This window comes from Amblyomma mixtum, chromosome 4 (assembly GCF_055824585.1).
Source record: "Amblyomma mixtum isolate Tamu chromosome 4, ASM5582458v1, whole genome shotgun sequence".
NCBI lineage: Eukaryota > Metazoa > Arthropoda > Arachnida > Ixodida > Ixodidae > Amblyomma > Amblyomma mixtum.
The window spans coordinates 159,748,446-159,765,207 of record NC_143015.1 but is presented as its reverse complement, the minus strand read 5'-3'; the positions used below and the strand labels follow the sequence as shown (position 1 = coordinate 159,765,207).

At 46.2% G+C, this 16,762-nt stretch overlaps 2 protein-coding genes across 6 annotated transcripts; one reads left to right on the top strand and one right to left on the bottom strand.

The window, feature by feature from the left end:
• The first annotated feature begins 910 nt into the window (after positions 1-910).
• Positions 911-4,088, top strand: LOC149348996 (uncharacterized). The gene is made up of 4 exons (XM_089541881.1): positions 911-1,100; positions 1,995-2,050; positions 3,349-3,467; positions 3,970-4,088. Exons 1-4 carry the CDS (start codon positions 918-920, stop codon positions 4,086-4,088), a joined length of 477 nt encoding a protein of 158 aa, XP_089398007.1. The 5' UTR covers positions 911-917.
• Positions 4,089-5,243: 1,155 nt separating this feature from the next.
• Positions 5,244-16,244, bottom strand: LOC149348995 (uncharacterized). Of its 5 annotated transcripts, none has more exons than XM_089541089.1 (10): positions 9,143-16,244; positions 8,806-8,982; positions 8,186-8,305; positions 8,070-8,123; positions 7,618-7,680; positions 7,443-7,502; positions 7,266-7,304; positions 6,505-6,704; positions 5,769-5,928; positions 5,244-5,373 (listed from the first exon to the last, which is right to left on the bottom strand). In XM_089541089.1, the coding sequence occupies exons 1-10, from the start codon at positions 9,252-9,254 to the stop codon at positions 5,258-5,260; spliced, it is 1,101 nt and encodes a 366-aa protein (XP_089397215.1). In that variant the 5' UTR covers positions 9,255-16,244; the 3' UTR covers positions 5,244-5,257. The 5 variants fall into 5 exon arrangements, with proteins under 5 accessions (XP_089397215.1, XP_089397217.1, XP_089397216.1 ...); XM_089541091.1 differs by having other exon boundaries at positions 7,443-7,499; XM_089541090.1 differs by having other exon boundaries at positions 8,186-8,302.
• Positions 16,245-16,762: the final 518 nt, after the last annotated feature.

Sequence of the window (16,762 nt, the reverse complement as noted above, 5' to 3'; positions counted from 1 at the left end):
CCGTGTCCAGCGACTTGCAATAAAGCCCGACGCAGCGCAACACCAACAGCCCAGCGCTGCTAGCCCTCCTTCCCCAGGTACTGGTGCACCCAAGGCGGCTCAGGGGTGAGATACGTCACCTCTTTTGCCCCGATAGCTGTACGAATATGTTCTAATCGGAACCTTGCGTCAGCCTAGGTGTAGTATGTCTTACTACGAAACTCCCACTTTTCGCATGGTGCAAAAATTAGAATTATCGTACTCTGTCGCGAGTACACGCCCTTCACGATGCGTCATGCGTCGTCACGTGACCTGGGAAGGTCGGCACAAGCGGATCTTGGATGGTTGCTCTCATGGGGCATAAAGGGGCAGGTCGCGATCAGTCCCCTTGGACCTGCCACGGCTTCAAGCTGATGCAGGACGGCTGGCTTCAACGGCACAACAAGGCGATGCCATTGGTTGGATTGCGTCTTATGTACAGTCTTTGTCAAAAGTAACCAGGCTGCATGGTTTTGCATCTCAGTCGTATATATAAACTATTATGAGAGCCCTCAAGCTCTAAATCTCTGTATGGTAAGGAGAACCGCTGTCCTCACCTTCGAAGAACTTTTTCATCGTTAGGGAAGCCGTGAGGGCTCTACTATACAAAGGAGAAGCAAACCATGCAGCCTGGTTACTTATGACAAAGACTGTACGTCGGTTTGAGGCAGGTGTCCAAACTCTACCTCTCCGGACTTTTCGAAGCACGATCGCCCGCTGCCACTTACGCTAGTACCAGGTTCAGACATAGGTCCAGTAAGCAGTGTGGCGACGCCCAGGGAACGTCTATTGGAAAGATGTGTAGTACACGTCCGTCGATCCAGCGCGTTATAACCGGATGGATGATCGCGATGTCTGTCTGCTTTGCGCGCAGCACTGTCGGCATTACCAAACAGGGCATGGCGGTGGAAGGCAGCAAGAAGAAGCCGCAGCAGCGGGACGCGAGCGAGAAGCTGACCAAGACTGCCTCCTTCTGCCTGACGGCCGAGCAGAGCCAGGTCGCCGCCGAGGAGCCTGGCGGGAAGAAGAAGGGGGCACCGGCGGGCAAGGGCATCGTCGCCACGCTGCTCGACTTCAACCCGGTATGCGCATACACTCTTATCCCGGCGATCTAAACACGAATACGCCTATACGGGAGTAAAAAAGGAGCAAGCTACCCTCTAGTCATCATCATCATCATCAGCCTGACTACGCCCACTGCAGGGCAAAGGGCTCTCCCATGTCTCTCGCATTAATCCTGTCCTTTGCCAGTTTCGGCCACCGTATCCCCGCAAACTTCTTAATCTCATCCGGCCGCCTAATTTTCTGCCGCCCCCTGCTGCGCTTGCCTTCTCTTGGAATCCACTTGGAATCTTGGAATCCTTTTATTTGTGTGCGCTACAAAACGAATATTCATGCGAAATGGTGAAGCGGTACAGAACTGCAACTAATTGAATTATACATGTAAAAAGACGCGACACTAATCCCCATCAGAAGGCACATAGCACGAAATCTGTACGTCAGATCTTCGACTGTCGTGTCCTGAGCATGGGAAAATTACCTTTTGCTACTAATGCGACAGCGAAAAACCGGTGCAGACTTCAGTAGATGAGAGGTGCGGGCGCTACCCAATGGGCATTGAAATTCCCATGGACGTCCCTACCATGCACAGAAGGTTCATGGGAGTTTCAGCGCCTGTTGAGTGTAAGCCATGGCCTCCGAGATCGGGCATCATGGTGAGGTCTGCCAAACCAGCCTAAATCCTGACAGGTAGCCGAATCACGGAGGCCACGTATGAGCATTATAAACGTCGCGACACGAATGGACCGCGCCGCTACAGAATACCCCCCATCCTGCGCAGTCTGATCGCGGCACCATGCTGTGCAGCGTCGGATCGGCGCCTTCCTTCTCAACGTATTCGATTTGACGAAGCCTGTAACGCTTTAAAGACACGGACTGTTAAGAAGAGAGACCTGTAACTCGATCCTTTCACGCAGCTCGCTTTTGTGGCCCGGCCGAGAGCGACGAGGGTGGACTCCCTCATGGTCATACGGTGAGTGTCCCGGAGTCGGAATACACTCTGAACGCAAACGCTAGAAATGCAGCTTCGGAGCCAGGATTGAAGTATAAATACTAGATTAGGAGGCCCGTGTACTCTGCAATGTCAGTGCAGGTTAAAGAACCCCAGGTGGTCGAAATTTCCGGAGCCCTGCACTACGGTGTCCCTCATAGCCTGAGTCGCTTTGGGACGTTAAACCCCCATAAAGCAAACCAGGAAAGGAGAGACGGGGTAATGCCTCACTTCTCAGTAATCATTTAAGGGTATGGACAGCAGAAGACAGCGATCCGTAGCTGAATGATTATTTTCCCTGAATTACACGCTCAATTCGGAACCAGCAGTATTATACCCTGACTCTAGGTTCACTAAAACTACACACTACAAGCCATGTTTTTTTTCATCCAATGCTCACACTGCCTCAACTACGAAGTGTTTAAGACATGCTGAAGCTAGTAAATATTCGGTACCCAAAAAACCGACTTAATAGGCTTCCCTATATGTCATCCCCATTCACTGATTCAAGCAAGAAACCATATCGTGACGCGTGCAATCCTGGCACAGTTTACCGTGAATTGTAGAGTAATATTGAAGCGCCCAACAGAGATCTGAATAACTCGCACAGTATAATCCAGTGCGTATTTGAATAGACGTCTGTGAAGCGCACTGCTCATCAGCTCGTCTGAAATGGAACTGCCTACACGGGAACGTCAGTCTTGCTTCAATATTTTTTTTTATGGCAAAAGCCTTTAATGGCTCATACTGTCGGCCAAAATTCTGTCAGACTATAGGTATCAATAAAGCTGATGACGTCATCAGTGTTGTATCGTAACCATGAATACACATGTCTCGGTCATTAAGTGCATTGCGTAGTCATTAATAATTAATTAGCAGTCAGTAATTAATTAGTAAGGATTAGTAGTTAGTCTAATTAGTTATTGATTAATGACTACTAATTAGTTATAGATTGGGTGTGACGTCATCCTGTGGGGACGTTGCCAGTGCCGCTAATGACGTCATTGAGTCGCGTCTCCCTACTGCGCATGCGTTTGCCGGTAGGTACCGCCACCATAACGCGCCACTGAATTTAAGCGGGCACGCCAGTCGCCTCCTTTGCCGTCGCGCCAGCCGGGTGCCCCCAAAGGCTTTCGCCTCTACGCACTTTAAACAGTCAAAGTGCCCCCTGAATTTTTTTACATCGGGTCTAGGCCTTTAGTGAGCACGCTATCTCATTGGTTCGACCGGAGAGCTGCACTTGGGGCAACCTCCGCCAACGGCTTCTTTTTCTCGCGCAGCAAGCGCATCCAGGAGAAGGAGGAACCGCCCACCCCGTTCCCGCTGCAGACTGTCTTCGGCGTCTGCCTCACGGTATTCCTCCTGGTCGTCCTGGTCGCCTACTTGGCCATCGGAATGTGTGAGCCACTACTCGCTCGTACTTCCATGTGTTGCTGCGTTCAGACCATCTCAAATAAGGAAGCATTTAGTGTGAACTTCTTGAACCAGTGGAAGGGAGAGAAAGAGAAATGACATTTATTGCCTGCAGTCAAAAGCGCACTACAGAAGAAGTCTTCCTCCGCAGTATGTCTGTCCGTCGGCCGGGATACCGATGGTCGCGGCAGCACACAAAGCTTGAGCGATGATTTCACTTTGCACTTTACTGTCGAAGCTGCGTAGTGAGGCTCTCACATTTCTAGCCTTATGTGCCGTCACATCGTGTGTAAGTATCGTACAATCGCGTCACATTTCATCCTAGTCAGTGAGCGAGACCGAAACGAAACAAGTTGCGAATAGGTAGGGATACCCCGTTACCGAATGAGTTTGGTAACTTGAGGCAACAGCTAATCAGATTGACTGATTGATAGATAGAATGATTGATTCTGCGAATCACTTGCATAACGAATTCGATATCTTTGCAGGGGCGCATGGGACTACCAGCACAAAGGCTCCGTTGTCGAGGAGGCCGGGGCTCAATCCAGACTTTAATGGTGAGAGAGAACTTCATACCAACTATAGCCTAGCTTCCTGCCTTAAATGATATTGTCACGTTGTAGTAACGGCAGTCCAGCGGTCAGGAAGACACCAGAAAGACTTGCAAACGAAGCTCTTTATTTGGGCTGACTTGCGCCCGCAAAACAACTGAATCACTCGGTAGCGGCGTAAGTAACAAGCGTGCTCGTCAATCGTCGAACTACGAATGCCCGCCGCTCGCGGCATCGCTCAATTTAAAGCCGGCAAAGAAACTTCCAGATAGCAGGACAAGATCATCTACAGTAATCTGGAAAAACCTAGATGCAGCCTTTCATGGCTGCGATCAATCGAGATTAGACTGGTCGCTTCTCGCGCCACGAACAAAAATGATAACACCCCTTTCGTGCGGCCTTGCGCGAACGAACGGACGTTACAATGATACGTGGCATTACCCCCCTCCCAAAGAAGCATCGTCTCGATGCTTTAAAATTAAATTAAACACGGAGAATGCTTCGAGAACTTAGAGTCCTTTAGCGTTCCTAATAAGGTGTAAGGGCAGCGGTAAAAGCTTCAAGTCAGGCCGTGTCGTCGTCGTCGGTGTCGTCGTAGTTTTTGTCGTAGTTTTTGTCGTCGTATTTGTTGTCGTCGTATGGGTCTTCGTCGTCGTAGGGGTCGTCGTCGTCGTAGGGGTCGTCGTCGTCGTAGGGGTCGTCGTCGTCGTAGGGGTCGTCGTCGTCGTAGGGGTCGTCGTCGTCGTAGGGGTCGTCGTCGTCGTAGGGGTCGTCGTCGTCGTAGGGGTCGTCGTCGTCGTAGGGGTCGTCGTCGTCGTAGGGGTCGTCGTCTTCGTAACGGTCGTCGTCTTCGTAAGGGTCGTCGTCTTCGTAAGGGTCGTCGTCTTCGTAAGGGTCGTCGTCTTCGTAACGGCCCACACGGCATTTGACATCCGACGGTTGTCCGTCGGTCCGCCTGATTCGGACGTTCGGACCTCCGCCGGTCATCCGGTTTTTAGCCCGAAGTCGCCCCTCGGACGTCCGACGGACCATCCGATGCAAGACCGCAGAACATCCACAGTTCACCCGGCGGACGTCCGAGAACGGATATACGGACAGTTCTCGGACATTTCACAGCAGCATGCATACCTGGCCAATCCGCGCGGTTTTTGCATGCTTTTCACCGCAGGGCCTCGGCAGGCCACTGTTTTTTATCAAGCAATGACAGGAAGTGAAATGAAACCATTTATTCAATTCGTGCACATGCACTCTTTGTTGTCCTCTCGGGAGCATGCCTTAGCCAGGATTTTGCTGCTGCCTCAACAGCGTCCCTCGAATCCGGGAAGCGCCTCCTTACGGCAGCTGAAAGAAAAGAAAAAGTGCAGAGGATGGCATTAACCACACTAAAGAAATGAAGTATTTTGTCACGTGTCTGAATGCCTATCAAAAGGTATTTTGCTAAATGAACACTATATATGCTGCCTGTGCATTACAAAGTAGTTCCCATCAACTGTAACATATGTTACAGTTACTGGGCGACAGCAGTAGCCGTCCATTTTTAACCAATATCATGACGAATGGGATTAAGAGTATTTTGCAATATAGAATGAATGTGATGCAACACTGCCATCTAAAAGTAAAGATCTTAGAAACATTGGACTGAACTCAAAAGTGCATGATTATCTACAATAATGCAAACTGAATACACATTGCAAAATTAGAAACTGCACAATCTGTGTATCATAATGCAAACTCACTGCACATCAGCTCGCAGATCCGTAGGTCACTAAACTTTCTTTTCCCCTTCATTCCCAACCACGAGTATTCGGATGCTAGCGTGTCCGTCATAAGGTTTGCTAGCATACGCTTCGTGGCGGTGCCTGGATCCCTCCCTCCAAGCTGCCCCAGTTCTGCAACCTGCAGTATACCACATCATTGCATTCGTTATTACAGGAGACATATATAAAGCACAAAGTTGCAAGGCAAGCACAACAGCACCGAAAGCTTAGATAATATCACGCTTAATGAGTTGCAGCACACAATGTGCTGCAGCCAAGTTGCACAGTGATAGAAATTTTGTATATTTATACCAACAAAAAGAACAGGCTGCCCTAAACGTCCATGCGAACTACATGCTCTGTATGAAGGCAGATCAATTTATTATCAGCTGGGAGGGGAAATTAGTTCGTTTATTCATGACACGGTATGGGTTATACTGATTACGATAACAGATCCTCAAAGGCCAATAGGGCCAGGTACTGCATATCAAGCGATCGTGCTCACTTCCAGGGTGGCAGTATTAAAATAAAAACTGCAACAGGAAATGCAAAAATAAAACTTTAGCATTAATATCCCCTGCAATATCTAACCCGAAGACTGTAATGCCAGCCAACTTTATAAACTAGCATATTTAAAAGCTGCCTGAAAATCTATCTGCTTTTTAAACATTGTGCACAGCTGTAAACACCAAAAAGCTTCACGAAGACGACACACCAAAGCGTCTGCACTGGATGCAGTCAGCGAATCTTCAAAGTGGTTAAGTGCAACCACAGTGTCCAGCGGCTGTTGCAGAACTGGAGCTGCCACGGCACGAACAGGCTCACGGGAGGCCACCAAGGCATCTATTGCTGTCACAAGATGCTGTACCCCCAGCCGTATAACATTCAGCAGTCTCAGCACCTGAGCCTGAAATTCTGAATCAAAATTCCACAAACACATTAAGAATGATGTTATTTATCTCTATATTCCAAGCACACAGCCTGGCTATGCTCCTCTGCCATTCTGCACTTTGTAAGCCCAAACAGCAGCCCAAAGATGGTGGCATCTCATCAACTGTAGAACCATGTTTATGCTCTATTGCATCACGGCAAAAACACAGAGTAATACCTACTTACCAAAACTGGCAACTGCCCTAGATTTATAACAGAACAGAAAGAAAAGATGAAGGCTGGCTGCAGCAACCCCTATCCACTCATAGGCCGTGTGAATCATATTGTACACAAATGACCCATGTCATTTGTTTATATACCTCACCTTCCTCACACATACCAACTGCTAATTTATGCTTTCTTTAAAATAAGCTTCTGCTGGTGTTCTTTGTGAGATGAGCAAAAATTCAACTGATGCTTAAGACTACGTCAGAAACACTGCCTAAAAAAACAGCACAAAACAGTGGTAAGGCTGCACTATTACCTGTACTATTAATTTAGTTTACCTGTGGAGCCATTTTACATGAACGAAAGCATTCAGCTTACCACTGTCTTGCAAAACAGGACGACTGGGGCGACTTGGTGCTGAAATATCAATTGCTGAAATCAATATGCAGCTTAACATTTACGAAGTAACACCATTTTCTTTTCTGTAACTCAGTGCAAGCCCTGAGCAGCAGTACCTTGTATATATGCGAAAGAGGGAAGAGAGCAGGTAATTACCAGGGTGTTCCGTTGGATTATCTTCCCATGCAGGCGGGGGAGTATGATGTGGCTGACCTGCTTGACATGACATGTGATTATTAGTAAACAACACAATAATCCTGAATTTTTACATGTCTGAAACAGTTTCTTCAGCACATGCAAAAGTTAGGACACAGGAAAGGCTGACAATTACCTGAGTGTTCCTCTGGCACGCTTTGATATGGCCGTAGCCTATCTGCTGGCTGCCCTGCATTGCCTGCAAAAGTTTTTACAGTATTAAACACATGTTACAAAAGTAACTTAGCAGAAATCAAGAGAGTGAACTTGGCCAGGACATGTAATGCAGAAATCAGATAATTGACAGTCCCCTAGCTAGGGTAGGTTTCAAAGATTTCAACCCTTTTCTCCATAGCAGTGTTGAACAAGGTGAGGTGTGCACATTACAATAAGAAATTCACAGGAAAAGAGTGAAAGCAACTGTCACAGGAGAAGGCAAAGTGGAGACCAATGGAAGAGGTGTTTGTCCTGCAGCGGATGGAGCTGTGCAAGAGCTGCAGAAGTCATAGAAAAATTCATTAGCCAACAACACAACAGTTACTTGCACATACATGCGAAAGTTGCGAGAACATCAAGAATGACAATTACCTGAGTGCTGCACAGGTCTCTCCCCCCATGGAGACAGTGAACTCGATGGCTGCCCTGCATTATATAAGATAGCATACTGCAAGCTAAAATTCTGAAAAAAGTTGTCAGAACCTCACCTGTAGCAATGCCACCATCTTGTGTGGGCCTACTGAGACGGTCCTCATCATGGGAGTTTTGCCTGGTACAGTTTTCGTCAAATACCTGCCTGCTTTTCTTCCTCGGCCGATGTTCCGCTGCTTAGAACAGACATGATATGATGCATATTTGAGCTCTTTGAATTAACTGATTAGAAAGGGCATTGCTAAGGAAACTTGGTCTTTACACTGCTATGCTGCAGGTACTCATATGGTTGAATACATTTACTGTGCTCTTTTCTCCTGTCAATTAGCCATTATGAGAGCAAAGAAAACCTGCATTTCACAACATTAGGTGCACTGAACTCGGGCATGCATTTGGAGTGCCATTTAAAATTTGCATGTTAGCAAGTAAACTTAGTAAATATATATGAGCTCTAATTTGTCCAAAATAGCTAAATTCACTAGACTGGCTTCCAGCCAACTTTTCTTGAGCAGTTCCACCAGGAGTAGCAAGAGCTGCACATCAGTAGAGACCAAAAGCAAGGCTTTCTGTATAAACTAGCACTATGGTTTAAATTAGTTTACATGAAAATATATAGGCCTAATTTTTATTCATCTGATTAATGTGTAACAAAACCAAGTTCTACTTGCAGCCTTACCCTGAGGAAAGTCCGGTGGCACGTCGGGAAAGCAAGCATCAGAACTGTCTTCTGAGCTGCTGCCGACCCACCTGGCCGTTGGCACCCTCTTCCTCTTTTGGGAGGGCTCTGCCTCGCTTGCCAGATCTGATGTGTACTGACACCTGTTCAGTTTTTTTCTTGCTTCGGCGTACGAATCTATACACACAGGAAAAATGAGTTACTGCTCCTAGGAGGATCGAAGTCCAGCTTATTACACCAAGCACTACAAAAATAACAAAAAGCTTGCAAGTTAATACGCCACAATAGTACCCAGGACAGAGAACTACACAAAATGGATGATACAGTAGATACTCACCGAAGAGTCCTTTTACTTCCACTTCATATTGCTCCCATGGTGGCGAAGACAAGCATGGTGTCTTCTTCAAAAGCATGGCTTTCACCTTTTGTGCCGGAACTTTTGGCCACATACATATGCTTCCTCTCACCCATGAGGCTAATACGACCTCTATCTCATTGGAGCTCGTAAATTCGACAATTGCATACGTTATGTTATGTTATGTTATATGGGGTTTTATGGCGCATAAGCAACTATGGCTATCATGCGCCAAACACAAGGTTAGATGATGTTATGTTAAGTGTATAGAAGTTACATTATATTAAACTTAAAACATTGGCTTTCTTTAGAAACTTAAAAACAAGTGAAAACTCGACGAGTGTTTGCTCGCCTAAAAGCAATGCGGGATGAAATGGAATGTGTTCATTGTAAAATACCGTAAAAAACTTTTTTCGAAGTTCTTCGAGATGTGAACAAGAGATTAAAATGTGATTCACTGTGAGCTCCTCTCCACACATTTCACACACAGGTCTGTCTTTTTTTGTTAATAAGAAGTTATGGGTCATGTGTGTGTGGCCTATGCGTAAACGACATAAAATTACTTCGATAAAACGTTCTTTATGACGGCATGATTTCCATTCTTTCAAAATAGGCTTTACAGTATGCAGCTTGTTGTTTCTTTCATTCTCCCAAGAAGCTTGCCATTTGGCTCTTAGTTTGTTATGCACTAACTTCATGTAATCCCTCGGAGGCAAACCCACATGTTTCACCTCCATGGCTCTGGCTTGTGCAGCACACGTGTCGGCTCTCTCATTATCCCTAATGCCAACGTGACTGGGAACCCAGCAAAATTTTATAACATGTTTTTGTGCTGTGACCTTTACTATATTGTGTATGATGCTTCCAATCAGTGGCTCCGTGGCATTTTTGGAGTTTAATGCTGTAAGGACGCTCAGTGAATCTGTATAAATGATGCTCTTTTTGATGTTTTCATTTGCTATTTTCTGTACCGCAACACAAATGGCATAACACTCCGCGGTGAAAACTGTAGCACATGAGGGCAGTCGTACTGCATTTTCATTTTTTCCTTGTATTACTGCGCTTCCTACATGAGCATGAGTTTTTGACCCGTCAGTATAAAATGACGCGTAATTTCTGTATTTTTCTTGTAGTGCTAAATATTCTTGTATTATATAGTCGTGTGGCGTACAGGTTTTACTGAGGTGTGTTAGTGTGACGTCACACACTGTGGGGAGAGTGTACCACGGTGGTAGTGCTTCGTGTCTTGGGGCAATATTTTTGATTTCATTTAGTATGTTCAGAGTTTGACATTTTTCTTCGAAGCGCAAGAGCAACGGCTTAATCGCATGGGGCTTGTTGTTGAAGAGCATTCGGGATGGGCATTTCGTGACAATTGGGTAACAGAGATGTTTGGGCTGTGAAAGGATTTTGAGGATGTATGTACAGGTTAGTGCAGTTCTTCGATCTTCTAAGGAAGGTTCATTAGTTTCCACATACAGACTTGTTATCGGGGAAGTTCTGTAAGCACCGGAAGACAGCCTTAAACCAAGATTGTGGACAGGATCGAGTCGTTTTATGTAGGACGGTCTTGCTGAGCCATATACTATGGACCCATAGTCTAACTTAGAGCGAACCAGAGAACGATATATATGTAACAGGGAAGCTCTATCAGACCCCCAGCATTTTCTTGATAGTATTTTCAGCACATTTAGGGCCTGGGAAGCTTTTTTCTTTAAGCTGTTTATATGTGGCAAGAAAGTGAGTTTTTTATCGAAAGTTATCCCTAGAAATTTGTGCTCTTGTTTGAACGGTAATGGGGTTTGGTTTAAATATAGTGTGGGGTCGGCCTGTAGGCCTCGTCTCAAAGAGAACAGAACCGCTACTGTTTTCTGAGGGGAAAATCTAAATCCGTTTTTATCTGCCCAGGTAGCCAGTTTATTTATTGTTATTTGTATTTGCCGCTCACAGGTAGGTATGCTGGAAGACGTGCATGCTATTTGGAGGTCGTCTACGTAAACTGAGTACATGATGGATTTTGGGATTACTTTTCCTATGGAGTTCATTTTGATGACAAATAAGGTCGTGCTGAGGATGCACCCTTGGGGTACACCAGTTTCTTGGTAAAAAGTCTTGGAGAAGGTTGCGCCTAGGCGGACTCTGAACGTACGATTGGTCAGGAAGTTGCTCAAACAGCTCAGCATCCTGCCGCGGATACCTAGGTCCGCTAGGTCACGGAGGATACCGAACCTCCACGTGGTATCGTAAGCCTTCTCCAGGTCGAAGAAGACCCCGATACAGTGTTGGTTGTGGATGAACGCTTCCCGAACTGTGTTCTCAAAGCGGACAAGGTGATCGGTTGTGGAACATGTCTTTTTAAACCCGCATTGATGTATATCTAAAAGTTGCCGAGACTGAAGGATGAAGGTTAGTCTGATGTTTAGAATGCTTTCGAATGATTTTGCTATGCAGCTAGTGAGTGCTATTGGCCTGTAACTGGTGGGACTAGTTGGTGGTTTGCCAGGTTTTAGGAAGGGTACTATGATGGCTTCTTTCCATGCATGGGGAATTTCTCCACTGATCCATATTTTATTGAAAAATTTTAGGAGAGCCTCTATGGCAGTCTCAGAGAGGTGAGCAAGCATGGCGTAATGTATATTGTCTGGGCCTGGTGCTGTCATTTTACCGGATGTTAGTACTGCGTTTAGTTCCTGCATTGTAATAACCTGATTGTAGTTTTCGTGTATGCATGTTCCAAAGGGAAGTTTTTGTTTTTCTACTATTGTTTTGTGCTTTTGAAATGTTTGTGTATAGTTGGATGAGCTTGAAACTGTGAAAAAATGCTCACCCAATATGTTGGCCTGTTCTTCTAATGTTGTTTGAGTACCGGGTGTTGTTAGCATTGGAAATGTGAATGGAGTAAAATTTCCAGTGAATTTCCGCACCTGCTCCCACATTTTCTTGGATGTTATTGAGCTGTTTATGGAGGATATGTACTGTTGCCATGATGCCCTTTCTGTGTTCCGTCTAATGTATCGTGCTTTGGCTCTAGCCCTTTTGAAGGTGAGCAAGTTTCCTGCAGTGGGATATCTGCGAAGGTTGCCCCAAGCCTTGTTTTGCTGCTTTTTAGCCAATGAGCATTCAGTTGACCACCAAACTTTATGTGTTTTTCGTGCAATTTCAGACGTTTGTGGGATGGCTTCTATTGCTGCAGATGTTAAGCATGTCAAAAAGTTTTCATTTATTTCTTCTATCGTAAGGGTTTCGGCATATTCTTTTTCTAGTGTGGCCTTCGTTCTGAAAAGTGCCCAATCGGCGAGGTGAATTTTCCATCGCCGTGGCTTCGTAGGGAGGATGGATGTAGCTGATGTTAGCTTTAAAACAGTAGGTAAGTGATCACTTCCCCGAGGGTCGTCTAAAACATCCCAAATAAAATCATTAAAAACCGATGGTGATGCAAACGCTAAATCTAGGCAGGTCATTTTTCCAGAGCTGGGGCAGCAGTACGTTGCTTTTCCTGTGTTCATTAAACATATGCTATTTGAAAGAATAAAATCCTCGATGAGCTGACCCCTGGAATCCGACAATTGCATACATCTGCGAACAATTGAAATGGTCTTTTATCAATGTTTACAAAATATAATTAGTTGTATAGAACACAGAACTTGAGCAGTTTTCTGAGAGCACAAACTTCATGGAGCACTGAAAGGACTACAGGGGCCACTTGTGTACCCGCCGCAGTGGCTCAGTAGCTTTGGCATGCGGCTGTTGATCCCGAGGTCATGGATTCAGTCCTGGCCACAGCGACCATATTTCGAAGAAGGCAGAATACAGAAATGATGGTTGATTTGCGCAGTTAGGCCAAATGCGAGTTAGGTGCGCTAGCACTTTGGTTTTCACTTAGGTTCTGGTGTTCAGATCCAGTGTTCACTAATAGCAGCTGTTCAGATAGCAACAATGGATTAATGTCCACATTGGAGATTTTCTTCTCTACATTCATAGATCTCCGGCAGTCTTCATGCCACTCCTGGCGCAGTGGTGTCGCAGTGAAGCGATGTCCTTCAGCGGCAGGTGATGCTATCGGTAGGACTTGGTTTGCTTCAGTTGGGTTGCGACCCAGGTTGCCTTTCACAAGTAGACTCTTGCAATTAATTGAGCTGCCACCTTACACGGTGGGCAGGTTGCTATAGCTATATATACATATATATATACATCTTAGCCGCCGTGGTGCCGCAGTGGTTATGGCACTTGGCTGCTGACTCGAAAGACTCGGGTTCGATCCCGGCCGCGGCGGTGGAATTTTGATGGAGGCGAAATTCAGAGGCTCGTATGCTGTGCGATGTCAGTGCACGCTAAAGAATCCCAGGTGGTCGAAATTTTCGGAGCCCTCCACTACGGCGTCTCTCATAGCCTGAGTCGCTTTGGAACATTAAACCCCAATAAACCAAACCAAACCATATATATACTCCTAGGCTGGTTGCCCACCACCCGGTGAACAAGAGCAGTATGCCACAAAACAGACCTCAGATAAACACACAATGACTAAATGCTGGGTATGGCCACTAAAGTGCTAGCGTAAAAACTCCCATATGGTGACTGATATCAGCGCATGTTAAGGAACACCGGCAATCTACTACAGTGCCTTCCAATTCACCCCTTTGCAAGGAGCCACGCCTGCACAAAAGTGGTTTAGGACGTGTGAATTTCTGGAAGAACCAGAAATTTTCCAGCATGAGGAAGCATTACCATCTTGCGGGGGTTCTGCAGGGTCCACAGACTCGTTCTTGAAAGTCCTGAGACAACAAATATCCCAATCCTTGATGACTCAAAAGGAACGGTGTAGAAATCTTCCTTATGCTGAAATTCTCGCCCTACGACACAGACTTCGCTGGATGCCTTGAGATGGGCAAAGGCCTGTGCAACAACAATGTGACCATTCACCATAATGCAGTTGTCACCTGTTGATGTTGCAAGAATGAAATCCTTGCATTTTGCCATGCAATACCCAGGCAGTCTGCACTGTGCTGGCAACAACCCAGAATTTTGTGCTTGTGTGAGCTCAATTACTTTTGGCTCTTCTTGAATGCATTTTGGCAGCTGTATCCTTTCAACAAACCTGTTTCGCAACTGCTGAAGTGGCCTCTCATGCTTTCTAATGTCTTTTTTGATATGGCGCATGTTGTTCTCGAATGCAAACGCGCTGAATGCATCAACTGCCCCATGTGCTTTCACGTCTGCTGCCATATGGATGAGGCAATGCACATTGAAGGACATTTCAGTTTCTCCATACAGCTTTACAAAAGTAGACACAAAGTTCCTGAGGAGGGCGTCAGCATATTGAACATGTGGGCCACACAGTTCACTATTTGCCAGTATAGAAAGTCCAGCATGCAAGGTTAGGAAGTGTTGGTAGAGCTTGGGTTTCAAAGCATCACGCAACACAAGTTGCCCAGTATAAAACAAAAACAAGCGAAACTCGGCTGCCTTCCACCGGTGAATTTCACTCAGTGACCGTGGTGACCTGGCAAACTCTCGGGGAATGTGGTCTTTTAACCCTTCGCTAGCTTCATTAATCAGCCTCCGTTCTTGTGGACCAGCACGAACCTCTAGAGGCCCTGAAACCCAGAGCAACAGCAACTTCTTAACAACCCCAAGAAGCACAACGTGCATGTAGTCGAGTGGGAAGTCGCCCACCATGTCAATTGGGAGCTCAGTGAGGACAGATGTGCCCCTGTGGTGATCGAAGTCCTCTTGTGCACGAAAACTGGTGTCTGTTCGTGCTGCACAATTTCCATCCAATAGGACTACCTTCCCTGCTCTGTATGAACCCTCACAAGTACATTTTGGACAACAACTGTACCCACTGTGCCCTTTGGAGTACAAAATAAATGAACGGGCTGGTGCATTACAAATGATAGCCTTCAGACAAACAGAAACATTGTGGCCTTTGATACAGAGACCACTTTCAAGAAGCCCCTTCAGCTCTGTAACAAATGGCTCCAGAAATTCATTCGCAGATTCTGGCTTGCTGGGGCCAGAAAAACCACTCACAACAAATGGCAGCTGCTTGCCACAATTTGCAATCATGCACTGCAGTAGCCAAAGCTGGAGATTAGAACTTTTTGTTAATGGCAATCCATCAATGTTGAATGACAGAACCAACGCTTCTGGCAACTCACGAAGGCAACCGACTGCATGCAACAGATTCCTCTCAAGACCAAAGTGGCAAAACTGACCAGGCGAAAGATCTGTAACCGATATTTCCGAACACAGTCCTTCGGATCGAGTTTTCAGAAGCGTGCGCGCATCGGCTGGGAGGGAAGAATAGCAAGCATGCTGCCTCAAAATCTTCAGCAGATCGCCCAAGGCCTCCCTATGAATCCTGTGGGTCACTGCCCAGGTTCGCAGCTGTTGTGAAAAGTCCTCTTGCGACCACGCTATCGGCTCAGCAGAACAGATGATGTCAGAAGCCGGTTCAGTCACTGGCGAACTGCCGCGAACGTCCTCCGCCAGGTTCGGCACTGTCCGCCACGTGTCAGTCAAACTCTCGCCGAGTATAAAACTTGCATCAGCACGCACTTCCGTCACCACGGGAAACTCGTCTGCACATGTGGATTTGCACTGCCGTTTGTGAGAGGAGCTGTCAACGACGTCTGACATTGGTGCCACATTTTCGACGCTAGCCAAGCTGCCTTCTTGTTCTCCAAGGAGGTTCATAATCTCTTTCGTTTGTCTCGTTGCCGTTTCCAAAATATGCAAACGCTTTCGATCGCTGGCCATGTTGGATAAATACAACCAGCCTATCTAATTACTGTTTCCTTTGTGTACTGGCGCAAGAACCATACAAACTGCACACAAAAGACTAACGAAAAATCAGCGGCTGCAAATTACAAGACAACCCTCATAGTATCAGAGAATAACTAAAAAAACACACAACTCACTGCCACGCCGTTGGATGCTTTGGATTGAGAAGGTAGCCAAAGAATTCAATCAGCCAAAAAATTCAATCGCTTCGGTCAGCAGTCAGCAAAGCAAGTGGGCAAAGGACGGTCCAGACTCGAGTCACCCGCCAGGCCAGGCGCCATAAGCTACGGCTATGGCTAGATAGTGGCTAAATGTATGGCTTTTTGTTGTCGTCATTATTTGTTTAGCACTTGAAGTTTACAAAATTGTAATATTGCGTTTTAAATTCTTGACAACATTTTTTTATCTAAATCTTTTATTTTTATGCTGTTTATTGCTTGTCTTGCTTTGTTGTTAGTCAAGACAAGATTCAAGCCAAGCAAGGCTGGCTGATAAATGAAAACAAACATGGCAGAGACAGAGCCGGTGGCGTTGATGCGTTGGGTGTTCGCTACAGGAACAGAAGGAATCTGCTTGACCAACAATTGCTTCGCGAACACACCGATTATATAAAAATGTACTCAATAACTGTGCCCAAACACCTCTGAGGAAGAATCCCATATAGGCATCACGTACGTCAGCCGGCCACAGCTGGCCATGTACAGTCTTTGTCAAAAGTAACCAGGCTGCATGGTTTGCTTCTCATTCGTATAATAGACCCCTCGCGTCTTCTCTAAAGATCAAAAACTTCTTTGAAGGTGGGGGCAGGGGTTCTACTCA

Excerpts from the sequence above, each read along its gene's own strand:
- LOC149348996 (XM_089541881.1), top strand. The coding sequence starts at position 918 with ATGGCGGTGGAAGGCAGCAAGAAGAAGCCGCAGCAGCGGGACGCGAGC. Across the intron at positions 1,101-1,994 it reads CGCTGCTCGACTTCAACCCG|CTCGCTTTTGTGGCCCGGCC; the intron begins GTATGCGCATAC and ends CCTTTCACGCAG. Across the intron at positions 3,468-3,969 it reads CTACTTGGCCATCGGAATGT|GGGCGCATGGGACTACCAGC; the intron begins GTGAGCCACTAC and ends ATATCTTTGCAG.
- LOC149348995 (XM_089541089.1), bottom strand. The coding sequence starts at position 9,254 with ATGTGGCCAAAAGTTCCGGCACAAAAGGTGAAAGCCATGCTTTTGAAG. Across the intron at positions 8,124-8,185 it reads AGATGGTGGCATTGCTACAG|GGCAGCCATCGAGTTCACTG; the intron begins GTGAGGTTCTGA and ends TATATAATGCAG. Across the intron at positions 5,929-6,504 it reads CATCCAGTGCAGACGCTTTG|GTTGCAGAACTGGGGCAGCT; the intron begins GTGTGTCGTCTT and ends GGTATACTGCAG.